This window comes from Talpa europaea, assembly GCF_964194135.1.
Source record: "Talpa europaea genome assembly, chromosome: 3".
Lineage (NCBI taxonomy): Eukaryota > Metazoa > Chordata > Mammalia > Eulipotyphla > Talpidae > Talpa > Talpa europaea.
The window spans coordinates 28552317-28579780 of NC_140069.1; the positions used below are offsets into that span (position 1 = coordinate 28552317).

The following is a 27464-nucleotide window of genomic DNA, read 5'->3' on the forward strand; positions in this document are numbered from 1 at the left end:
TGTTATGAGATTAATAAAATGTTCTTTTAAAAACAGTAAACTCATTGGGCCTCCCCTGGTGGCGCAGCGGTTGAGCGCGGGCTGCAAAGCTGCCTGCAGCTTCTGCAGCACTGGTTCGATCCCCAGCCACCAGCAAAGGGCCCACATGGCGCAACAGACCTCTCCTGCCATGCCCGCTGCTCCCCTCAGCAGTGTATTTCGTCTGTCTGCCTGTTCTGTTCCCCGCTCTGGCTATGGTGAATTCTCTCACCCTCCTGAGCTTCTGACTGTACCCAGTGCTTATATAAATAAATAAATAAATCTTAAAAAAAACAAAACAAAACAGTAAACACTACTTTTTTTAAAAATTACACACTGAACAAAAGAAGTTCCAAATGATAGTCTGAATGGATATTACATTTGATCACCAGCACTCTTCAAGTCTGATAGTAAAGAAGTTCTTGAGCTTTTAAAACTTTACATCTGCAATTAATTTCATTACATCAGTGAAAAGATGCACTGATGCTGCCACTATTACATTTTCAGAAGAGTTTAAATTACAAAACTTGAGTGCTTCTAAGCAATTCTTAATCTAACATTTTGATCTTGATGACCCTGTTAAAATTACTTTAGGACACTTAGTAGAAGGGAAATCCTTCAACGGAATGAATAACAATTGTTCTTAAATGACAATATTTTAAATTTCCTTTCATAAATCAAATTTACTAACCTGGGGATTTGAGCATTTTATCTCAAGTGACTCTAGGTCAACATGGAGACAGACAACAAATGAATGCCTTGCATCAGGTCCTGTAGCAAGTAGTTTCTGAGATGTAACTGCTAGTGTAGAAGTACAACCCATAGGCTCCACTAGGCAAAGTGTCACTTGTTTTCCAAAAAGTGTATACACGCTGAAATGATGCAAGCTGATAGTCCAAGGAAAAGCATCACCTGGTAAAAAGGACAATGGGGATAAAAAAGCACACAAATAAAAAATATATTTAACTGTCACTTGTTAGCAAGTTGTTGTTCATAATTGAAACATAAAACATTTAATAAGTCAAAATTAAAAAGCAAATATTTTATTTGCTAAAAAAATTCAGATACAACTTAAAATTTACCATTCTAAAGTGTTTATATCTATTGCAGCATACAGCTACATCAATAATATTGTACATTATAGAACATACAAAAATGAAAATTAAAGAAATGAGATAAAATATAAATAGCAATGAGAAAAATACAAATAGAAATTCTAACTCTATTCTAACTCTTTCTTCCATAGTGAGTTATACATTGCAAATTTTGGAAACCATGTGATGTTGAAGACCACGAACATGTTAAATTAAGAAAATGAAATCTTCTTTGTATGGAGTTGACTATAGACAAATGAGATAGGGAAGGAATAAACAATCTGGTATGGTTAAGCTTGAGTATCCCCACTGTTGGATCCCAGGCCCTCCTTGTTCTTGGGGATATTGTCTTGGTGCCCAGATTTCCTGTTATCAGCTAGGTGTAGGGTCATGCAGGGGGTCTCTCACCAAGGGCAAAAGTCCTGGTATGAGGAACATACTGGGAAAGCTGTACCTGCTGAAAACAGCCGGAAGATATTAGAATAAAGATGATATGCTTAGACTGACAGGAATAATGGAGTGCCCCAGGCAATAGCCCCATGTCACTCCACCCTAGCTTACATCCCCAATATCATCCCCCATACATGTACACTCCCTACATATCTGCCCCACCTTTGTACCTGATTCCAATAAACACGATAATACCTTTGGATGGGGTCTGCACATTACATCCCTGTATGAATGTAATGGATGCTTTACATCCTCTAGGCTTCTCATTGCTCCACATGGACTTTGAGTAATCTGTCTCATCCCTCACTGCTCCCAAATGCTGCCACCCCAGGAGGCAACACTGCACCAATATTATAAGGGCACTTATTTAAAATACAGTTTTTCTGGTTTCTACTTCAGAACTAAGTAAATAAGTCTCTGGTGTTAAAATTTAGGATAGCTTCTATTGTTAATTCTCATGCAAATATTACTTTAAAACATACTTGATAAAAATAAACATTCATAAATTTTATGATTAAGAGAAAATTTCCTTTTCTTTTTCACTCTGATTAACTTATCAGAAATTAATTAATATAAATTTATGTGACAAACTATTTTAATTTTTATTGTGACTATAAAATTGTGAAATAATTTTTAAAAATATACTCCCAAAAGTTATAAACATTATTGGCATAGCAATTTGGCAGAAAATGTGTTCCTATGTCGAATTTTTTTACTTTGCACATCTATTAGCACTTGTCAATATAGACAGAATTATATAGACCTCTTTTTAAGTAGCCTGACTACTGTAAAACAACCGAAAATATTTATTTCCTAATTAAAGAAATTACTAGTAATTCACTGAGTATAATTCAGAAAATATAACACAAAGGAACAAAAAAAATCAATGGACATTGCCTTATTTTCTTCTTTTTTCACTCTATAGTGTTGGACATAGAGTGTCAGAATCAAGATCACAATAATCTGTGGTTTTTGGTGATTAAAAAAACAAATGAATTACTAAGTGGAATAAGTGTGTGTGTGTGTGTGTGTGTGTGTGTGTAAACACATTTAAAAGGAGTCTAAAATGCATTTGAATTGTGACCCTAGTGGATGCAAAAAGGGTATATTCTCCTAAATTTGAACATTCCAAATGTCTTGACCAAATATAGTTATAAAATCAAACTTTAAAGTTGAGACTTGGATAATACAGTAAATCTAGCTACATAGTAGTCCACAATAACTTGACTGGAAACAATGAAAACTGCATAATAATATGTGGTCAGCACCGTGGTACTCTGCCTGTCTTAAGACTTAAAATATTTTGCCCCCAAGAAAGAAACAAACTTTAAATCATCTGTAACTAATTTTGAAATTATTTTAAAACCTACATAAAGTTCCATGCTATTTACAAAATAAAGACTTTGCCAAATTTGTCTTAAAATATTTTGGAGTGATTTCAGATTACATATTTTAAAACTTGTAGTGAGCTATATATAGTTTTTCAAATTTTGTGTTAGTCAAGAAATGCTAAATGATGGTTATGCTGGCTGAACAGCACCACATTGAAATTAGTTACATATTTTAAAATCCCAAAATATGTTGGTGCTATCTCAGATAAATGTTTCTGCTGCTGCTTTGGAGTCAGACCAATAAAATAGGGTGTATCATATTCTAAGTACTGAGAGGAGCCTTTTAAGGTAATACTTTATGTCCATTTATTAGCACACACATTGTCTGTTTTAAAAAGCAGAGTCTACCTATAAGATGAGATGGTAACATGTATAACAAAATCCCCACAGTTACTATGAAAAAAATTAACAAAAGACAACAATGCAATACATACACAAGTATTTCTTTTACACACACACAGAGATATGCACACAAAACAAAGTAAAAGAACCTTATATATTTATCTCACTACTAATATAATGTTCCAGGACTTCCTAAAATTTGTTCAGATATCCATGACAGTCCAGAACCACATATTATTCAGACGCTCAAGATTAGCATTTTTACTTTAATTGTAATGTTCTCATGCAATAACATAAGTCTTTTATTTTACAGAGACTATTACTCACAGAATTCAGAAATTTTCAAACAAACTGTATAAAGAACAAGAAAAAATAAAAGTAAAGCAAAAAGACTGAGATTGCTATTTAGGAACCTCTATATTATCAACACGTAAATAATAATAAAACAATTACAGGGGCCTTTCTGGTGGTGCAAGGGGTTAAGTCTCAGCACCATGAAGCTATTGGCAGCCACTGCAACACGAATTCAAACCCCAGCCAGGGAGCTGACACACATGGCAAAGCTGACCTCTCCTTTCTTGCCCGCTGCTCCCCTCAGCAGCGTATTTCAGTAGATCTGCCTGTCCTGCTGGCAGGATTCACTCTGTCTCTGGTGAATCCTCTCACCCCATGCTCCCACCTCTTGCCTACACTCCAGCTCTTGTATGTATAAATAGAGTATTACAGAAATTTATTTGGAACCAGAAAAGATCCCAATAGCTAAAGCAATCCTGACCCCCCCCCCAAAAAAAAGGAAGGGAGGCATTATACTATACTACAAACATATTAAAAATAAAAATAGTACAGAACTAGAATAAAAATGGACACAGGCTACTGAAATAGAATTAAGACACCAGAAATAAATCAATACTTACATGGACAGAATATATATACACACACTTCTAAACTGTTAAATACTTTAAAATGTCAGACATACAGAGAAAGAAGAATATAGGAAAAGTATGACCGATTCCAAAGGAAAAATACAGTCAGTAAAGTGGTCTCTGTGTCTACATATGTTGGATGGATTCTAACAAAAATGCACTATTAAAAATATGTTCAAAGAACTGAATGAATTAATTTTAAAAATAAAAGGGAAGTATAACAAAGAACCAATAACTCAAAAGGCAAATGAAACCATAAAATAACAAACATGAACCCAATCAAAATTTAAAGTTAAGGAAAGTACAATGGATACACCCCAGTTCTTGTATGCATAAATAAAAAATAAATCTTTACAAAAAATATTCTCAGATAAACAAGGGGTGTGAGGCTGGGAGCAAAGCTGCCTTAATGTAAGTACCAAAAATAAAGAAGTCCTTTAGGAAATATTCAAACAATAGGAAGAAATGAAAACCACTGGATATGACAAATATGTGGGTTAATATGAAAGACTATAACTGTATTATTTCTCATTTCTTCCACTAATTTAAAAGGCAGTTGATTGTGTAATGTTGTATTACATACTTGAAAGTTGCAGCTATATCTTAAATGTTCTCACCACAAAACAGAAATAATTATGTGACCTGATAGAACTATAAGCTAATACTGCAGTGGCAATCATACTGTAATATATAAACTTATCACATCAATATACTATATACCTTATATATACCTTAAACTTACTCAACATTACATGACAACTATCTCAATAAAAAATTTCCCTTAATGACAGTATCTTATCTTAATATCATTTAAAAAACACATTTTTATCATTTTAAAGCCATGTAAATTATATTGGTTATTTTTAAAAAGTGATCAGAAAAAAAGAACAACATATTATGTCTGCCATAGTAGTTTCTAGAATTAAATTAAGTATATATGTTGGGGAGGAAGTAAAATTGACAAATAAGGAATAAAAGTAGGTTCTTATTTTAACCTTTGAACGTCACAGAGTCTGGCAGGTTATAAAATCAATACACAAAATCTGTTACCTTCCTTTACACAAATAATGTGTTAGAAGAGGAAGAAATGAAGAAAATGATCCCATTTATTATTACACCAAAAATATTAAAATTAAATATCTAAGAGTAAATGGAAAAAAAGGATGTGAAGGACCTGCACCCCCCAAAAAATTGATCAAAAGAAATCAAGAGATGTTTCCTGCTCATGAATTGAAAGAAACAACATAGTCAAAATGACCATCCTATCCAAAGTTTTACACAGATTCAATTGAATCCATATCAAAATCTCAGTGGCATTCTTTAAAGAAACGGAACAAACATTATTGAAATTAATATGGAACCCCAAAAGACCCCAGATATCCAACTTAATACTGACAAAAAAGAGGGAAAGTGATGGTATTATGCTTCCATACTTCAAACTATTATAAAGTTATAATAATTGAAACAACATGACACACAGATCAATGGAATAGAATTAAGACTCCAGAAATAAACCCATACCTATATAGGTTAATACACGACAAAGGATCCAAGAACACACAGTGGAGCAAGGAAAACCTCTTCAACAAGTGTTGCTGGGAAAAATGGACGGCCACGTGTAAAAGAATGAAGTTCATTCAATATCACACAACATATACAGAAATCAACTTATAATGGATAAAAGACTGATATAAGACCTGAAGCCATAAAACACATAATAAAAGGTAAAATGCTTCTTTACAATATAATTTTCAGTGAAGTATTCACAGGTATAACCCTAACAGTAAGGAAAAGAAAAGAAAACATAAACAATTTTGACTACATCAAACTAAAAAGCTCCTAAACAGCAAAAGCAACCAGAGGACAAAAGACACCCCAACTAAGTGGGGAAAATATTTGCACATCATACATCTAGCAAAGGGCTAATTTGAAAGCTATACAAAGAACTCAGACAACTTCATAGATAACAAACACTCCAATTAAACAAAAGGGCAGAAGAGCTAAATAGAAAGTTCTCAAAAGTAGACATACAGATGGCCAAGAGGCACGTGAAAAAAATGTTCATTATCACTTAACATCAGAGAAATGAAATTCAAAACCACAATGCAATATCACTTCATGCCTGTGAGAATGGCCCTTCTGAAAAAAGACTTACTAGCATAGCAACCCAGTAACAAGTACTGGTGTGGACCTGGAGAAATAGGAATTCTAATTGTTGGTGGGAATGCAAATTAGTCCAACCTTTATAGACAGAAGTACAGAGGTTTCTCAGAAGATTAAAAATGGATCTACCATACAACCCAGCAAAATCACTCCTATGTATCTACCTGAAGAACACAAATATATTAATCCAGGGGGAAACCTACACCGCATGTTTACTGCTGCATTATTTATAATATTCAAACTGTGGAAACAACTCAAGTTCCCCCAAACAGATCAGTGGAACAAGATATATTATATATACCAATGAAATACTGCTCAGTGATCAAAAAAGATAAACTGATGCCATGTTCAGCAATATGGATGAAATTGAAAGGGATTATGCCAAACTAAATTAGTCAGAAGGGCAAACAAAAATACCAGATAGTGTCACTTATCTGTGGAATACAGAAACCAGACAAGGGATCAGATAAAGCCAAACTCAAATACTAGCCCTTGAAAGCAGACTATAGAGCTGAGACATTCAGAGAGGAAGAGAAGAGGAACAGACAAGTACAAAGTAGGGAGGGAGCACAGTAGTTTATGGTACTGGGCTATGTTTGGGGTACAAGATATGGCAACAGCACTGGAATGGGGAATCCTATATTTCCATAAATACAACAACAGTGTAAACCAATGTTACCTAAATGAAGAAAAAGTTAATAAAAATAAGAAAACACCAAAGAATCCATAGTTAAACATATGACCAGATAAACAAGACGTGAGCTACTGAGAAAAGAATAAAGTCTACCCTACTTAACGTTATTTACCTTTAACTGCAATTCCACAGCTTAACTTCATTTGTCATACCTATATAATAGTTTCCAAGAGATTTATTTAAACACAGTATCAAAAACAAATCTAAAACTCTTTTCTAAGCTTCATTTCCCCCCCCCAAGGAATCTCATTTACATATAGTTTAAGGATTAAGGCCAAACACATGGCAAAACTGTTAAGAAACTATAGCAAAGTATACCAACATTTTTCAGAACAAGTGGAAATTATGATTATCAAACTATGATGTTATTTAAAAATCTAAAGTAGAACAATACATGTAAACCACTAAGGTGAACCAGAACTCAATGGAAAAATTAGCCCTTGTGCTTTTCATAGATACTCAACAACTTTCACATCAGATTCTATTAAAACTCACTAAACCCAACAATAGCAACGTTTTAATTTATAAATGATCTCAATATTCCATTTCTGTCAAAATATTTTATTAAAGTCACAGGCAACGCTTTCAAAGAAGAAAAAACAAACCTCTGCTAAGCACAGTATGGAAACCCATCTGCTCAGAGGTGTGAGCTGGATGTGGCAAATTACATCTGCAAGCCTCAATGCAAGTGCTCCCTAATGAAACTCAAGATGTTGATTTTGACCTAAACACCCTACGCAGATTGGATCTAGCTATATTAGAGATCACTTCTCCTTTTCCATGGCAATTGAAATCAGATGACATGTTTCAACAAACAGTTTCCTGAGATACTGAACTTTAGAAGTCCAAATTCAGTACGGGAGCCTCAAATCTATTAATAAAAAGTCTTCCTGCTCATCCTATCAATCATTTTTATAGTGCTGGGGGCAGAGGGGTAGGGGGAGATTTTAATAGCATAAGGACTAAGAATTTGTTTTCCAAATTGTACATGAACCTGAAGACAAGTTAACCTTTCCATTTTTTTTTGTTTTTTTTTCTTCCAGTAACCAAAAACTATTTAATGAACAGCCTACTCTACAAGTGTTTATTAAGCTATTTTGTGCCATGCACTGTATGAGATAAGAAAATAAGAAGAGAATGTGAACAAGACAGGTAAATTTCTTGCCCTCTTTATTTTAGTAAGAAAGTAATATATGGAACAGAAGTAATTAAAATTGGGATAAGGGTCATAAAAGTGATGAATCAAGCACAATGGGAGCCAAGAGCAGGGGAACCTGGCAAATGAAATACCCTTAAGCCTGAAGGAAGAGAAGGAAAAGGAAGCCTGGCGAGATCAATAAGGAAGTCACATTTGCAGCATATGCTAAGGCTCACAGATGTGACAGAAATGTGTATGTTTAAAGGACACAAAAAGGCTATTGGCCATGAGCATGGGCAATACCTCGATAGGGAAGAATGGAAGAAAGAAGGGTGGGAGAAGTGGGCAAGCAATTTTAAGTATCTTGTTGGTCACCTTAAGGATTTTAAAATTTTCCCAAAGATTGACAGAGAGACATGCAAAGAATGTCAGGGGAAAATAAATTATTCTGTACAACAAAGGGAGAAGAATTTGAAATTCCTTTGGTAAGGAGATCAAAGAGGGAGAGAAAAGAGTCAGGGAGAGTTACAGAGTTGCAAAGTAAGATCTAAAGTACAAAAATGTCAAAGACTATTAGAGATTTAAAAATTTTTTAAAACAGACTATACCAGTACCACTTAGTCCCTTAGTAGAAAATATTCAGTAAACTCTACTATTCAATGATTTTATGTGAGTGAATTCTATTAAAAATTTTAAAAGAAATGAGAGTTTTATGTACTTTTCAGAGATCAGGTTGCATAAATAGTTCCATCAACTTAGCAGTAGAAAAATCCAAGAAGGGAAAATGTATCTGGTAAATGACTGACACTGGAAGTCAGGTCATGGCATTTGGAAATCCTACTTAAACATTAACACCTCTAATAGCTTCTAGTGAGTACCTGCTACAGGACACATACTTTTTAAACTGCCCACACATAATGTCATTTAATTCTCACAACATTTTGAAAAAAAAAAACAACTATATTTTTTTATTGCACAACACCCCTAGGTAACTTCTAAAACATGAGAGAAGTCGGCACCATATCTGTGTAGTTCAAATCTTTATTCTCTGTGTCTTCTATACTGAAGATGCTCAATAAAAACTTGCTGAGTAAATGGCAAAGATATGCAAGCAGATGGAAAGAGAAGGATGCCATAAAGGAAACTGAGAAGAGAAAAAAAATTAGCACAGATTTACGAATTAAAAAAAAAAAACCGATATCCTCAAAATGGTATGCCAAGTGACTACCTCATCTATAAAAATACATATTATGTTTCAAGGCTTACTGAAGTCAAGTTTATGTTTCTTGTGAACATTTGAGCATACTGAAAAAGCTTTAAGGCACAAATAAAAAGATCCCATTTTACTTTTATTCTGGTGGCATTTTATTTTTTAAGGTTATATATTGTTTTTTCAATTGTATTTTTTTCTGGTTGCATTTTAATGATAATATGAAATGATCTGTGATCATTTCAAATGATTTAATGATTTGTGAAAACACAAATAAATGATATTCTTGCACATAGATTGAATTAATATTAAAATGCCCACACTACCCAAAACAATCTACAGATTCAATATAATCGCTATCAAAATCTAACGGCATTTTTCTCATGAAGAGAATATACAAAGGGCCTCCCCAGTGGTGCAGCAGGTTGAGCGCAACGCTATAAAGCTGTCTGCAGCCTCTGCAGCACAGGTTTGATTCCCGACTGGCCAGGGAGATTGCCACATGGCGCAGCAGACCTCTCCCGCTCCTCCCGACAGCAATGTATTTCGGGCCGTCTGCCTGTTCTGCTCTCCGCTCTTCTCTGGTGAATCCTCTCACTCTCCCATGCCTCTGGCTTGTACCCGGCTCTTTTATAAAAATAAATAAAACTTTTTTTAAAAAAATGAGTATACAAACCTAAAATTTATATAGAGCCATTAATATACCCCACAAAGCCAATGCAAACTTGAGGGGGAAAAAAATAATGTGATGCATCTCAATTTGTTATTTCAGGTATATTACAAGGTTATAGTGATCAATACAGTATGGTGTTAACATAAAAACAGCTTAAGAAACAGATCAATGGGACAAAAAAAAGCCAAAAATAAATCCACACATATATGGATTGAAATGGTATTGAAAAAAATTGAATAATCACACATAAAAAACATGAAGTTGAACTCTATCTCAATTCATAAACTAAAATCAACTCAAATTGGATTAAAAGAAAATATAGGGTGTACGCTACTTGAAAATAATCTTAAAGATAACGTTTTTGGCTATGACACCAAAAGCAAAAATAAAGAGAGACTACATTAAATAAAACGTTTCTGCAAAGTAAGGGAACCATCAAGGAAATGAAAAACAATTTCTGAAATGGAAGAAAATATTTGCAAATTATGTATCTGATAAGAGGTTGATATCAAAAATGGCCAACAAGTTCATGACCATAAATTATTAGGGAAATACAAATTAAGACCACAGTGATATATTGCTTCATATCCGTTAGAATGGCTATCATCAAAATGACAGGAGATAATATGCTAGGGAGAATGGAGAAAAGAGAAATATTATACATTTTTGCTAGGAATACAAATTGGCAAAGCAACTATGGAAAACTATATAAAGGTCCTCAAGTAGTTAAAAACAAAACCACCATTTGATCTGATAATTGCACTTCTGGGTATCTATCCAAAGGAAATGAAATCACTATTTCAAAAAGCATTATAGAAAATAGCTGATACATGGACAACCTAACTGTCCATCACTGGACCAGTACATTAAGAGAAAATGTGACATACACACGTGATGGGATATTATTCAAAGATAAAAGGAAGAAAATCCTATTATTTGCTGGGGACTATGACCAAGATGAAAATGCATACATTGCACAAAAATGAAAAATGTAAAAAATATATAAAATAAAATTTTAAAAAATCCTGTCATTTGCCACAATATAAAATTTGAGGGCATAATGCTAAGTGAAATGTCAGAGAAAGCCTAACTGTATGATCTTACTTATATGTGGACTCTAAAAAAAGTGAGCTCACCGATACCGAAAACTGTTGGGTAGTTTCTACAAGCAGGGGACGAGGGCCTGGGCAAAATGGCTGAAGGTGGTCAAAAGACACAAACTTGAAGATAAAAGAAAACTTCTGGAGATGCAAAGTACACTATAAGTGATGAAACAGTTTTGCATATTTGAAAGTTACTATGAGAGTAGATTATTAAAGTTCTCATCACAAGAAAAAAAATTGTCACTTGTGTAGTTATGGATGGATGTTAACTGAACTTATTGTGGCAATCATATCAGAGAATATACATATACAATGATCATGCTGAACACATGAAACTAATAAATGTTATATACTAATTGTATCACAATAAAACTGGACAAAATAAGTAATGATAAACCCAAATTATTATTTAAAAAATTAAGTTTTGTGCTATATTTCCTATTTAATTAAGCACAGAAAAAACAATATATTGTATGATGTGTGTATATGTATGTACATCATGCTAAAATATTGCCATCAAAATAAGAAGTTTGAAATATAAAATTTTACATACAAAGGAAACATTCTTAGCAGCTCATTCAATCATGAATCTGAAATAAATGGTTTCCATTCATTACAGATTTAATAGGAATTGAATACTCCAGAATAGTATCCAAGCAATGCAGAGGACAAAGAGTAAAAGAAAAATAATTTAACTGGAGTGGAGAGGACAAGTAAAAGAAAAATAATGAAATAAAAGGAAGTTTAATTGAACGCTTGGTTAATGACCACCAAAATCTAATGGTTGGAATAAGATGAAAATTTTGACTAAAAGACAGTTGATTTCTAGTGTAAACTAGACAAGGAGTCATTAAGTTTCATTTATGCTTAAATTATCCAGACTTGGTTTTGCTACTTACACTCAAAGAATATCAACACCTACAGGAATAATTCATTGTATTTTGCTTATCTTTAATGCAACCTTACATATATTTCATTTTTTACAAACAGAAAGTTTGTGGCAATCCTTTCAACAAACCTATTGTCACCATTTTTCAAACTCACTTTATGTCTCTTGTACACTTTGGTAATTCTCACATAATTTCAAACTTTTTTTATTCTGAACTTTTTTATTATTATAATAAATGCTATAGTGATCCAATCAATGATCTTTGAAGTTACTATTGTAATTGTTTTAGGAAGCCACAAACCCAACATATAAGACAGAAAACTTAATACACAGATGTTTCATGTGTTCTGATTGCTCTATTAACAAGTTGTTTCCTCATCTCTCTCTCTCTCTTCAAGCCTCTGCAGTCCCTGAGATACAACAGTATTGAAATTAGGCCAACTAATAGCCCTACAAGAATTTACCATCTTTCACTTTAAATAAAAAGGTAGAAATAATTAAACCTTGTGAATAAGGTGTATCAAAGCTGAGAAAAGCCAAAAGGTAGGCCTCTTAAGCAAAACAGGCAAGTTGCAAATGCAAAGAAAAAGTTCTTAAAGGAAATTATAAGTCCTACCTCAGCAAACATATGAATAAGAAAGTAAAAGAGTCTTATTGCTGATAGAAAGTTTTAGAGATCTGGACAGATGACCAAAACAGCTGGAGCTCAATCCAGAGTAAGATCTGAACTCGCTTCAATTCTATGAAGGCTGTAAAGTAGCCACAGAAGTGAAGTAGCCACAGAAAATTCTGAAGCCAACAGAAGGTTGTTAATAAGGTGTAAGGAAACTAGTTAATGAGGTATATGCTATTGCCATAACACAAAAATGCAATACAAATCAGCAAGTGCTGATCTAGAAGGTATACCCAGTTTAACAAGATCTAAGCTAAGGTCATTGATGTTGGTGGCTACTAAACAACAAATTTTCAATGTAGTTGAGACAGTCTTTTATTGAAACAGGATGTTACCTACGACTTGCATAGCTAGAGAGAAGGACAGGCCTGGCTTCAAAGCATCCAAAGAAGGCTGAGTCTCTTGTTTGGGACTAAAGCAGCTAGTGACTTTAAGTTCAATGTCCATTTACGATTCAGGATATCCTACAACTATGCAAGAATTCTGTTCAGAATGCTAGAATTCTACTAAATGTATTCTGCCTGTGTGCTGTAAATGGACTAAAGCTTAAATGATAGCAGGTATGTTTACTGAATATTTTAAGCACAATGTTTAGACCTACAGCTCAGTAAAAAAAAAAAAAAAAATGAAAGATTCTTTTAAAAGCATATGGCTCACTGTCAATACACCTGAAAATCCATGAGCCCTGATGGAAATTTACAAGGAGATTCATGTTGTTTTCAAGCCTGCTAATACAATATCCTTTCTGCAGCCCACTCTAACTTTTAAGTCCTATTATTTAAGAAATACATTTAATAAGCCTACAGCTACCATGGATAGTGATTCCTCTGATGGATCTGGAAAACAAAATTTAACCATTGTAGATGCTTAATAGACCATTTATGATAAATGGGAGGTCAAAATATCAATATTAACAGGAGTTTGTAAGAAGCTGATTTACAATCCTCATGGACAACTTTGAGAAGTTCAAGACTTCAATGGACTAAGTAATTGCAGATGTGGCAGAAACAGCAAAAGAACTAGAATTAACAGTAGAAGCTGAAGATGTGACTGAATTGCTGCAATTTCATGATAAAACTTGAATGGATGAGCCATTGCTTCTTATGAATGAGCAAAAAAAGGTGGTTTTTTGAAATGGAATATACCCATAATGAAGATGCTGTGGATACTGTTAAAATGTCAATAAAGAATTTAAAACACTACATAAACTTAATCGATAAAGTACCTGTGGGCTTAAGAAGATTGGTTGCAATTTTGAAAGTTCTACTATCAAACAGCTCTACATGCTACAGAGAAATCTTAAGTGAATGGAAGAGCCAATCCATACATCAAACTTCAACATTGTCTAATTTTAAGAAATCACCACAGTCACTGCAACATTCATCAGCTATCACCATGATTAACAGCTCTAAATAAAGATTCAAGACCCTCTACCAGCAAACAGGTAACAATTAGATGAAGAATTCAAATTATGATAAGCAATTTTTAGCAACAAAGTATTTCTAAATTAAGATATAGTTATAGGGCCTCCCCGGTGGCGCAGCGGTTGAGCGCTGGGTTGCGAAGCTGCCCACAGCCTCTGCAGTGCTGGTTCGATCCCTGGCTGCTCCCCGGCCACCGAAGGAGGGTCCCACATGGCACGCAGGCCTCTCCTGCCACCCGCTGCTCCCCTCAGCAGTGTACTTCGGTCCTTCTGCCTGCTCTGCTCCCCGCTCTGGGGAATTCTCTCACCCTCCCACGCTTCTTACTGTACCCAGGTCTTGTATAAATAAATAAATAAATCTTTAAAAAAAAAGATATAGTTATAATTTTAAGATAGAATACTACTGCACACTTACTAGAGGACAGTATAGAATAAATGTAACTTTTATATGCGCTGGGAAGTCAAAACATTCTGTGACTCACTTTATTGCAATATTGCTTTACTAAGCTTTACTGAAGCTTACTTTACTAAGCTTTACTAAAACAAAATCCACAGTATCACCAAAGTATGCCAGTATATACACATCTAGTTATCATCCTCTCTCCCATCTTTCTCAAACTACATTTTAAAAAATACTGTAAATTTGTTGCATTGATTCCACATTTTCCGTTGCATTTTTAAATCACTATCACATAACCTATATTGACACTATCCTACTGAAAGTAGTTATAAAACCAATCACCTTAAAATTATCATCTTTTAGTTTCTATGGGTTTTTCCAGTATATTTATGATGAGCTAATCATTGTTCCTTTATGAGATTATTGCTTACGTTTTTCTTCTCCGGGATATTATTGCTCATGGTTTTTTTTAATTTGCTGTTTCCATCATACATTATTCCTTTTCTTGTACATATTTTAAAGTATTTAATAATTTATACATATCATATGTATAAATATATATCAGTATTTCATACAATTACTATGTTAATGCAGTAATTTATACCTCATGTATAAACATTTAATAATGTTATTATATGATAATGTGTTATGTAAAACATTACTGTTCTCTTCTTTTTTCTATCTTCTATTTATTCATCAGTATCTTTGTGACTTTGGGTAATCACATCTTTTTTTTTTTTAAAGATTTATTTATTTATGCATACAAGAAGTAAGCCAGAGGTGTGGGAGGTGAGAGGATTCACCAGAGACAGAGTGGGAAGCAGAACAGACAGATGTACTGAAATACACTGCTGAGGGGAGCAACGGGCGAGACAAGAGAGGTCTGCTGCACCATATGGGTTGCTTCCTGGCTGGCCAGGATCGAACTTGTGCTGTAGTGGCTGGCAGTAGCTTGATACCTATACCTCTGTCTTTAAACCCTGCCCCACCAGGGAGGCCCCAAGGGTAATCACATCTCTTTTCATAGTTTTCCCTGCTGTAACTATGTATCTCTGACAATGATACTTCTTTTGAGCTCTAAACCCATATATGCTACTGTATACTAAATGTATTTACATGAATGTCCCGAAAGCACTTCTCAACATGTCTCAACCTAAACTCACCCTTCCTATCTTCCATACCCCAAATTAAACCTTTTCCTTTATTCATAATCATAATATCAGCTATAGAAATGTTTATAGACAAGCAAGATAGGAACCAAGGAGTTATTCTACACATTTACTTCTCCTTCACTATCCACAATTCTTCTAGTTACAGAGTTTTGTAATTTTTTGGTTAACTTCTTAAATAGTTCTCTATTCTTTCCCATTCTCTTCAACCCTATCACCACCACACTGAGTCTGTCAAGCTTCTGGATGGTTGTAATAGCAATATAAAACTCATCCCGTCGCTAGGCTTTTTATATTTCCCTGTGTTTACCTGCCCGCCATCAAATCCATCCTCTGCACTTGTCAAAAAAAAAAAAAAAAAAAAAAACATGAACAAAAATGAGTTAACAGAAAATAGTGTCAGACAAGATAGAGAGGAGTAGGATGAAAAAGTGATGTGGATTTTGACACATTCAATATCTGAGTCAGCATGAGTTACTGAAAATATCTACATTCTGAAATTAGCAAAATGACTGAGTGGAAAGTATAAGCACTACAAGGCAAAAATAAAAGAGTATAAAAACAAGACTGGGCAATACAGTAGATGAAAAATACTAAACCAATAAACATGGAAAGATAATACATAAAAAGCAAGTAACTGACACTCAGAAAGGTGAGCAATGTAGAATCAATGTGCTTTATGACATTCCTTCCTCTGCAGATTCTGATACTCAAGTATTTTGAAGAGCAGAATGTAGAGTGACAATGAACCAAGGAAGACTATTGAAAACTAATAAAGTGAATGAACAGACCTTCAGTTTCCTTCTCCCATCCACAGGCAGGTATAAAGAGTAAACTACTCTTTACACACACTAATCAAAACATTATACTCAAGTGCTTTTATACACACCCTTTAAAGTGAAGAAAAGTTAAATTTTTGGTCCTCCAGAAGAACTTAATACACGGAGTTTTTTTAATACTTAAAGAAGACTTAAATATCTTCAAATAATCTTTTCTCAGGGTAGATTTGACCAATGAGAATAACCATATGGTTAAAAAATTATTTCAACTATGTTGATTATACAGTCTATATTCTCCAAGGGAGTATGAAAAACAGACGTTAGCAGTATCTATTCAATTCTACCTTCTACATCTGGTACGTGATTTTTATTTAAAAAAAAAGTTCAAAAATAAACTAAAATGCTGTCTAATTCAGTTCTAGAAAAAAAACAGAATATAATAAACATTTTGTGCTTTAAAGATGGAGACTTATGTAGTTCCTAAGTCATTCTTGATGTATTCGAAAAACAAGATGAATATAAAGTAAGCTACCATATAAAAAGGACACACAAGAGAAGTTGGCAGAAGTGCTCTAGGAATACGGATACTTTAAATGAGTATTAAAGAGACAAAGAATAAAGAGGCAGGAAATGCTAGTCTTTTCAAGAAATCCATTTGAAAAAAGGGAATAATCTGATTATATAATTGAGGTGAGGAAAGGTGCAGGGTTGGGGGTGGGAACAAAATGGGGTTGGAGCCCAACAGTCTATGGTAAAGGATGATGGGTGCCTTGGTGGTGGGGGTGTTGTCGCGACATACATTTAGGAGTGTGCACCTATGCTTCTAAGTGTTATAACAGATGTTATAACAGATGTTATCACAATAAAAAATACATATATATAAAATAAATTTAAAAGCAGAAAGTTAAATTACTTCCTAGGCATGGGTAAAATCCATCTGGGTACATCCCAAATGAGAGTACAGATAAAGTAAATTCTTTGTAAATAGAGCAAATAGCAAATCAACAACAAAAGAAAAAGGGAGGGCCTCCCCTGGTGGCTCAGTGGTTGAGTGCTGGGCTGCAAAGCTGCCCGCAGCCTCTGCAGTACCAGTTGGATCCCTGGCCGCCAGCGAGGGTCCCACATGGTGCAATGGACCTCTCCTGCCACGCCCGCTCTTCCCCTCAGCAGTGTATTTCGTCAGTCTGCCTGTTCTGTTCCCCACTCTGGCTCTGGTGAATTCTCTCACCCTCCCACACTTCTGACTGTACCCAGTGCTTTTATAAATAAATAAATAAATCTTTAAAAAAAAAAAAAAGAAAAAGGGAGGTGTAAAATACTGCTACAACATTTTAAAATCACTGGTTATAGGGACTCTATTTCCAGCAACATGGTAAATTTAGAGCAATGACTGAGCCTCGTCCTAAAAACATTAAAATGATGAATATATTTATAAAATGTTTATATATAATGTTAATAAAATTTATACAGAATGCTTTAGGCAAATGCCCTACACGGTATCTTCTTGTATTATGTATGGATTTACTAAGGCAATGAACTAAGGGAAGTCAGAAATTCAGAACTAAGCAACGATTTGGAGTAGTTTAAAAGTAGTGAGATTGAACAACCTTCTTCACAAGGCGCAATTAGATATAACATCTTTAGGGCCGAGGGTCCCACAAAAAAAAAAAAAAAAAAAAAAAAAATATATATATATATATATATATATATATATATATAAAACATCTTTATCCCATTTATAGTGCAGTACCTAAAAGAACATAAGGTTCATATGCAAATATCTACAATGTTAATCTAGGGCAAACTAGAAATAAAGCTTTCCTACTCTTGCCCTTAATAGTTTATTATTGTTATGTCTTCTAAGTGCTATTTTAAAAATTTCATAAAATTTTCTTTACAAAGTGTTTATTTTATAAAGTAAATTTCATATATATAAATAACTTCTGTAGGGTTTTAAAAATTTATTCTGAAAAGAATCAGATAGTAAATATTTTTTCTTCAGCAGTATGGTTTCTGTTGACAACTGCGCAATTCTGCTTTGTAATGAATTAACAGCAAGACAGTATGTTAATTAATTGATGTGACTGTGCCAATAAAAAGTTTATTCAAATAATTTGGTAGTGAGTCAGATGAGGTTATGGGCTGGCCATATTTGCCTTCTTACATACTATTTCTCACTTGTCATTCCTTCTCCCAGGTCAGACTTTTCTTTAATTTCAGATTATTTTTCTTCAGCTTTTTTGTGATTACATGCTCTTAGCGAATTTAACTTTGCTTAAAAATATTTTTATTTTGTCTTTCTTTTTGAAATATATTTTGTCAAATATAAAATTTCTTGTTGATAGTTATTTTAAACTGGCCCATTAATATATACTATTGTGATGATGTTTGTCATTGTCTACTGAAAGATCCACTGTCATTGTTTCCTTGAAGGTATTTTGTCCTTTCTCTAGGCATTTTTAACAATCTTCTTTATTTTTGTGTTTTAAATTTTAGTATTGTTGGGCCTCCCCGGTGGTGCAGCGGTTGAGCGCTGGGTTGCGAAGCTGCCCGCGGCCTCCGCGGCGCCGGTTCGATCCCCGGCTGCTCCCCAGCCACCAGAGGAGGGTCCCGCATGGCGCGCAGACCTCTCCTGCCACCCGCTGCTCCCCTCAGCAGTGTACTTCGGTCCTTCTGCCTGCTCTGCTCCCCGCTCTGGCTCTGGTGAATTCTCACCCTCCCGCGCTTCTGACTGTACCCAGTGCATGTATAAACAAAACAAACAAACAAACAAATAAATAAATAAAAACATGCCTCTATTAAAAAAAATAAAAAATAAATTTTAGTATTGTTATCTTCTACAAATTCTGTATATTTTCTGGCATTATCGCTTTAGATACTGCCTTTGCAAGGAGTACTTGCCAGCTTTCTCAAACTAACATACCCTTGATAAGATATATAATAGCTGGGCCTCCCCTGGTGGCACAGGCGGTTGAGCAATGCGCTGTTAAGCTGTTCACAGCCTTTGCAGCGCCGACTCATTCCCACCGGCCATCGAGGGTCCCACATGGCACAGCAGACCTCTCCTGTCGTGCCCGCTGCTCCCCTCAGCAGTGTATTTCGTCAGTCTGCCTATTCTGTTTCCAGCTCTGTCTCTGGTGAATCCTCTCACCCTCCTGCGCATCTGGCCTCTACCCCAGTTCTTGTATAAATAAATAAATAAATCCTAAAAAGAAAAAAAAAGATAAATAATAGCTTATGTGAGAATAAATTCCCTATAACCAAAATCAAAAAGCAAATGGATATATTCAATATGATATAGAAAGCATCCTTAGAGCAAGAAAAAGATCACACAAGATGAGCTAAAGAATTTTCTCCCTAATCATTAAAATTCTATGATTTGTGATGTTATTCACATTATTAAGCACTAACATTAAGTCTGGCAATAAAATCATGCTTACTTCAAAAAATTGAAGAAAACTATATTTCAGTAAGAGAAAAATCAACAAACCAAGATAAAAAAACAGACTTTATCTGCTTTTCAGTAACAGTAAATGTAATAATCTAAATATCAGAATGCATCACTTACATCCTAATAATATGAACAAGGTGTTGACCTGTTCAGCACCATCAAAAGTTTGAGCCTTGTTATTAAAATACAGATTCACATTATTTACTTTATAACTCAAAACTTCTCCAAGTTCACATATTGTTTGAGATAAATATGTCAAAGTTCAAAAGGGTAAGAATTTGCAGCTAAAAATACCATAATATTATAAATCAAGTGCTTAGTAAAAACAGTCATGGTTCCAATCACACAATTATCTATTTTATTTAAATAAGTGAAAATCTAGAAATATAGCAATGCCTGATAAAAATAAATTAGTATTTTTTATATTATAATGTACCCATTCATAAGTCATTTGGCTTAAATTAAGATCAACCTATTTATTACACTCAATTCAGTCTAATTGAAACATTCAAAACCAATGTTCTTTTCAACCTAATTTTATCTATTATAGTGGTTTAATGATTATACCACACTGAATATGGCCTTTTGTAGATAGTCTACATTTATACACGTATATGAATATATGACTGATTAAAGGTACAGATGTCAATAAACAGTACCACAGGTTCATTTACTTTGTAGATCTTCCTTTTTAGATCTACTTTGTATATCCCTTACTTGTTTTTCATGTATCTTTTGAAGAGACTAATTTATATATACATGAGCAAATTCAACAGATAGCAAAACTTAAAATCAGCATAAAATATAACCACCACAGAAATAATTTTTTTAGGGCCTCGCTGGTGGCACAAGGGGTTAAGCACCACACTATGAAGCAACCCGCAGCCTCTGTAGCACAAGTTCAATTCCCAGCCGGCCAGGGAGAAATCCACATGGCGAGGCAGACCTCTCCTGTCTTGCCTGCTGCTCCCCTCCCTCAGCAGTGTATTTCAGTCTATCTGCCTGTTCTGTTCCCCACTCTGTCTCTGGTGGATCCTCTCACCCCTGTCCCCCATCTCTGGCCTATACCCCAGCTGTTGTATGCATAAATAAATAAATCTTAAAAAAAAAAAGAAATAATTTTTTTAAATGTACCTTCTTCAAGGATGGGTCGTGGGATGACAAATGGAATTTCCTGCAGAGGTTCCATGTATTTGTGACCAGCACTAATAATCTTTATTTGAGGCAAACAAAGGACAAGCGTTCCTGGCATACTGGTCTGTCCATGGTACCAACTTCTTACTGTTCCAGGAATGTCCCCAGATACAATTGTACTTGGGGAAGGCAGGTTATCATTTGGAATGAATACACAACAAGATTGTACTTCAAGCTAGAAAAGAAAAGCACAATTAAAATATTTTAGTCAAATAAATTTGAGAGTAAACATACCCTCAAACACCTAATATTTTTATCATAATAAACAGCCAAGGTAAAAAAAAAAAAAAAGACATATATACCTTTATGAGTTACTTTTACTAAAGAACACAATAAACACTTGAAAAGATGTTGTTTCTTGCTATAAATTTGATCAAAAGGGAGCACAGTACATGAGATGAAAACATATCTGCCTTTCCACAGTTCTTTCCAAGAAACATGACTGAGTTAGAAAATGTGCTGGCAATAAAAGGTGAGAAAATTCTCCTTCTTTTGCAGTTCATTAGCTTTTGTTAACACCAGCTGAGATCTTTAGAACTGAAAAGCATTTTACTTCTCTTACTTTTAAAAAGAAGCACAAACAAATATTTCCTTAGGGATTGTCTTTCCTTGTTTACTTTACAGGACAATACATAAGAAGATTAAAATGCTTAAATTTATCTCCAAACTTTAAAGAAAACATGTTTTATTACACACTTTCTCATTTTCTATACACGTATACCAAGATTCAAGTATACGTATTTCTCATATCTGTATATATAAACAGATAAATGGTAATGAAAAAAATTAGAGACTTAAAAATCAGAGTGTCCTTGCTTCCACCATACTTCAAAATTTAAGTGTGATTTTATGTTAAATTTTTATGCTTCCTTTCTTCCAGTGTACTTCAATTGCCAGGTTCCTAGAGATTTGAAATAAAACTAAGTCCAAAGAACTCATTATAAATTCTCAATTCATAAGCATTTTAAGTTAAAGTCTATTATCTTATTAGGCTCTTACTAATAATATTCTATACTTGCTTAGTAAATTATTCAAGCAAACCAGCATATGTGAATTATTTATCAGATCACACAAAATATTAATTTAGCATTATTTAAATAGCTCCTATAACTAATATATTTGAATTATTAATTTGAAAACTATTAATTTTCTCTCTTTTTAAGCAGTTTTATTTATTTATTGGGTTTGTTTATTTATTTATTTATTTATTTATTTATTTATTTATTTATTTATTTATTTATTTATTTATACAAGCACTGGGTACAGTCAGAAGCGCAGGAGAGTGAGAGAATTCACCAGAGCCTGAGCGGGGAGCAGAGAAGGCAGAAGGACTGAAGTACACTGTTGAGGAGAGCAGCAGGCGGCAGGAGAGGTCTGCGTGCCATGTGAGACCCTCCTCAGGTGGCCGGGGATCCAACCAGCGCTGCAGACTCTGCTGGCAGCTTTGCAACCCAGCGCTCAACAGCTGCGCCACTGGGGAGGCCCAGGATTAATTTATTTATATAAGCACTGGGGTACAGGCCAGAGGTACAGGAGGGTGAGAGAATTCACCAGAGACAGGCAGGGAGCAGAAAAGACAGAATGACAGAAATACACTGCTGAAGGAAGCGGCAGGCGAGACAGGAGAGGTCTGCCATGCCATGCGGCAATCTCCCTGGCTGGCCAGGAATCGAACGGGCGCTGCAGAGGCTGCAGACAGCTTCACAGTGCTGAGCTCAACCCACTGAGCCAACGGGGAGGTCCAAAAACTATTAATTTTCTATAATACATTTGGCAAACAAAAACTGGTTACCTGGAGGGCGGAGCAACATGGCGGCGAGGAGACGCTGCGAGTAAGATCTCCCATTAAAAAAAGTTAATAGGGAGGAAAAGCGGCAGGTCCCAGTGAGAACTGGGACACGGAAGATAAACGGACGACTCCAGCAAACTGTCCGAAGAAGAAAGTTGCCATAAAAGAGGACTAGAAGGGAGGGAAGCTCAGAACCCTGCTCCCCTCCCCCGCCCACAGAGGCGGCACTCTCCGACCTGCAGAGAGGAGGAAAACAACAAACTAAAACGGCCAACAAGAACAAACGACACAGCAAGCGGGACTGTGAGTGGAAAGGAACTATTGCAGCCACCACACCCCGTGAACGGGAGCTGCGGAGAACCCTGCAGGATCCACCGCGGAGGTGAGCTCCAGGCGCCATTAAAGAGAGCTGCGCCCCCCAGGAGGAGGCCAGCACCAGCACACAGCCCCGGGCCACCAGTAAGCTTGAACGGAAAGCGGTGCGCTGGAAAAGCAGACGCGGATCGGGATTGTGCTGGAAAAGCAGCGCGGATCGCGCTGAAAAGCAGTACGGTTGAAAAGCAAACGCGGATCCGGATCGATCGCAGCTGCCCAGGTCCCCGCCCCTGCGACCTAGGCTTGCGGGGAGACGCGCGGAGGCCCTCCCTGAATGAGCAGGAACCAGGCACCCAGGCAGGGGAGCTGGATTCAAAAGGCGCCATTCCCGCGCCACTGATCTGGGCTACAGCCAGCGTCCTGGAACTGAGGGCTTTGGAACTGAGACCCGGGGCACGAAATTAGGGGCGTGGGTTACCCACGACAGTGGGGCACAAGGCAGACACAGCACCCCAAAGCCGTTGAGGTGTACCCTACCATCCCCGCTCTGTTCCCTGTCCCACAGGGTGGAAAATCAGCTCCCCAAGGGCTCTAGGAGAGATCTCTGGCGCCACCTAGCGACTTGAAGCCAGCAGAGACTCTTGAAGGTGCCAGTGGCCAGCTGGGGAGTTAGCCCACACCTGGCCCCTTCCGACCAGTAGTCTGAGCCCACAGGGAGAGCGAGCACCCACAGCCGGGGCAGACAAGGCGCGCAGAAGAGTGTGCCTGAGACCGGACGCGCAGGGAGTGTGTCCCACATCACCATTTTAGAACAGGGACATTTCTTCAGTAAAGACTACCTGCAGAAGGCTTCCTCAGGAGCCAGAGGTGAGCGGGGGAAGTTCACCCACGCCAGACCCCCTCTGGCCTGCAGTCCAAGCCCAGAGGGGGAGCAGGAACCCACCGCCGGGGCAGACCAGGCGCACAGGGGAGTGTGTCCCCACAGCGGCATTTTAGAACAGGGACCTTTCTCCAGTAAAGACTGCTAGAAACTGACAGATGACTCCTGGAGGAACCAGAGGGGAGAAGAGAAGCCCACCCAAGATGCCGGCCAGTCCCAACAACACAGTGTCCCAATGCATACGGCAAATTAGAAAACAGACAGTAGGGAGGAGAAGAACCACACGCAACCTAGCAACTCTCCAGAGAAAAAGCACACCACAAAAAGAAAACCAGCCCCCAGATTGCAACGACAATAACTTGGAAGAATTTCTGAGCCTTCCAGAAAGAGAATTTAAAATTGCCATGATTAAAAAACTGACAGAAGTAATAAAGGAAAACAATGATAAGGGAAAAATAATCAACGATCAGAAGAATGCAATTGAATCCCTAGAGAGGGAAAACAATGGTCAGAAGAAAGAAATTGAGTCCCTAAAGAGGGAAGTAAAAGAAATGCAGGAGATCAAAGAATTAATGGAAGAACTAAAGAATTCTGGGAAAAGCAATGAAAGCAGAATAGATGAAATGGAAGAACGAATAAGTAATCTTGAAGACACAGAAATAAAAAGAACCAAAACAGAAAAGGAAAGAGAAGTACGAAGGAAAAAGAACGAAGAAAGACTTCGGGAAATATCTGACTCCATGAGGAAAGGAAATATAAGAGTTATAGGAATACCAGAAGGAGAGGAGAGAGAAGTAGGAACAGAGAAAATATTCAAAGAGATAATTGAAGAGAACTTCCCAAATGTGAAGAAGGAGCTGAAAATTGATATACAAGAAGCAAGAAGAACACCAAACTTCCATGACGAAAGGAAAAATACAGCAAGACACATAATAGTAAAGCTCCCAAGAATCCAGGACAAGGAAAAAATAATGAAGCTGGCAAGAGGGAAGAAACAGATAACATTCAAAGGAAAACCAATCAGGCTGACATTAGACTTCTCCGAAGAAACACTACGGGCAAGGAGAGAGTGGAGGGACATAGTCAACAGACTCCAAGAAAACAGATGCCAACCAAGAATACTCTATCCCGCAAAGCTCTCCTTCCTCTTTGAAGAAAGAATATGGACCTTCCCGGACAAACAGAAACTCCGGAATTTCATTATAACTAAACCCCCACTCCAAAAAATACTACAAGGAGTCCTAAAGCCAGAAGCTCAGAGGGACGAATAACAACAAAAGAAGGCCAAAGAAAAAAAAGTTATTAAAAGAATAAATAAATAAAATCAAAGGAAAGACAATCACAATGGCAAATACAGATGCTAACATATCAATATTAACTCTAAATGTAAATGGACTAAACTCTTCAATAAAAAGACATAGAGTTGCAGCCTGGATTAAGAAACAAAACCCAACCTTTTGCTGTCTCCAGGAAACACATTTAGCTACAAAAGATAAAAATAGGCTCAAAGTTAAAGGATGGAAAACAATCCTACAAGCAAATGGACCAAAAAAGAAAGCAGGAACCGCTATACTTATATCAGATAAAACAGATTTCAAACTCAAAAAGATAAAAAGAGACCCCAATGGTCACTACATTATGATCAAGGGGACAATACTTCAAGAAGAAATAACACTCATTAACATATACTCACCAAACGAAGGAGCACCAAAATATATCAGACAACTGTTGTCCTCTCTGAAAACAGACATCGGAGAAAACACATACGTAGTGGGAGACTTCAACACACCACTATCAACAATGGATAGATCAACAAGACAAAAAATAAGTAAAGAAACCAAAGCTCTAAATAAGGACCTAGAGCAATTGGGCTTAACAGACATCTATAGAACACTAAACCCCAAAAAAACGGAGTACACATTTTTCTCAAGCGCACACGGATCATTCTCCAGGATCAATCACATACTGGGGCACAAGACAAACATCAACAGATACACCAAGATTGAAATCATATCAACCATCTTTTCTGACCATGAAGGCATCAAACTAGAAATAAACCATAAAAAGAAGGCAAGGAACCTTCCTACCTCGTGGAGATTAAAAACCACACTACTGGAAGACCACTGGACTAATGAGGAGATCAAAGAAGAAATTAAAAAATTTTTTGAATTGAACGACAAGGAGGACACCAATATCCTAAATGTATGGGATGCAGCAAAAGCAGTAATAAGAGGAAAATAAATAGCAATAGAAGCTCACATCAAGAAACAAGAAAGAACTCAAAGAAACAACCTAATCTCGAAGCTCAAAGATCTAGAAAAAGGACAACAAAAAAACCCCAAAACCAGTAGAAGAAAAGAAATAATAAAAACCAAAGCAGAAATAAATGAAATTGAAACTAAAAAAACAATCCAAAAGATCAATGAAACCAAGAGCTGGTTCTTTGAAAAAATCAATAAAATAGACAAACCCCTAGCCAGGCTCACAAAGGAAAAAAGGGAGAAAGCACAAATAAACAGGATCATCAATGAAAGAGGAGAAATCACAACGGACACAGCAGAAATCAAAAGAATAATCAGTAACTACTATGAACAGTTATATGGAAACAAGTTTAACAATCTAGAGGAGATGGACAAATTCCTACAACTCTACAATCACCCAAAGCTAGATAAAGAAGAAATAGAACACCTAAAGGAACACCTAAACAGACCAATTACAATTAGCGAAATTGAAATGGTAATCAAAAACCTCCCCAATAACAAAAGCCCAGGACCTGATGGATTTACAAATGAATTCTACCAAACATTCAGAGATGAATTAGTGCCTATCCTTCACAAACTCTTCCAAAAACTTGAGAAAGAAGGGACAATACCAAACACGTTCTATGAAGCCAACATTACACTAATACCAAAACCGAACAAGGACAACACAAAAAAGGAAAACTACAGGCCAATCTCCCTAATGAACACTGATGCAAAAATCCTCAATAAAATTTTAGCTATCAGAATCCAACAATGTATCCATAAGATAATTCACCACGACCAAGTAGGATTCATTCCAAGGACACAAGGATGGTTCAACATCCGAAAATCAATCAACGTTATCCAACACATCAACAAAAAGAAATATAAAAACCATATGATAATATCAATAGATGCTGAGAAAGCTTTCGACAAAGTGCAACACCCATTCATGATAAAAGCCCTTGAAATTCTTGGGATACAAGGAACATACCTCAACATCATAAAGGCCATCTATGACAAGCCAACAGCCAGTATCATTCTCAATGGTGAAAAGCTGAAA

At 35.9% G+C, this 27464-nt stretch overlaps 1 protein-coding gene across 4 annotated transcripts in view; it reads right to left on the reverse strand.

Moving 5' to 3' along the window:
• Window positions 1–27464, reverse strand: part of VPS13B (vacuolar protein sorting 13 homolog B) — a gene marked incomplete at both ends in the record, with an annotated part of 598760 nt that overhangs the window by 312268 nt on the left and 259028 nt on the right. For all 4 annotated transcript variants that reach the window (XM_084230016.1, XM_084230015.1, XM_084230017.1 and 1 more), the window contains 2 exons: window positions 710–930; window positions 21118–21352. In XM_084230016.1, the coding sequence (XP_084086142.1) occupies window positions 710–930; window positions 21118–21352 (456 nt within the window). The remainder of the gene's footprint in view (window positions 1–709; window positions 931–21117; window positions 21353–27464) is intronic.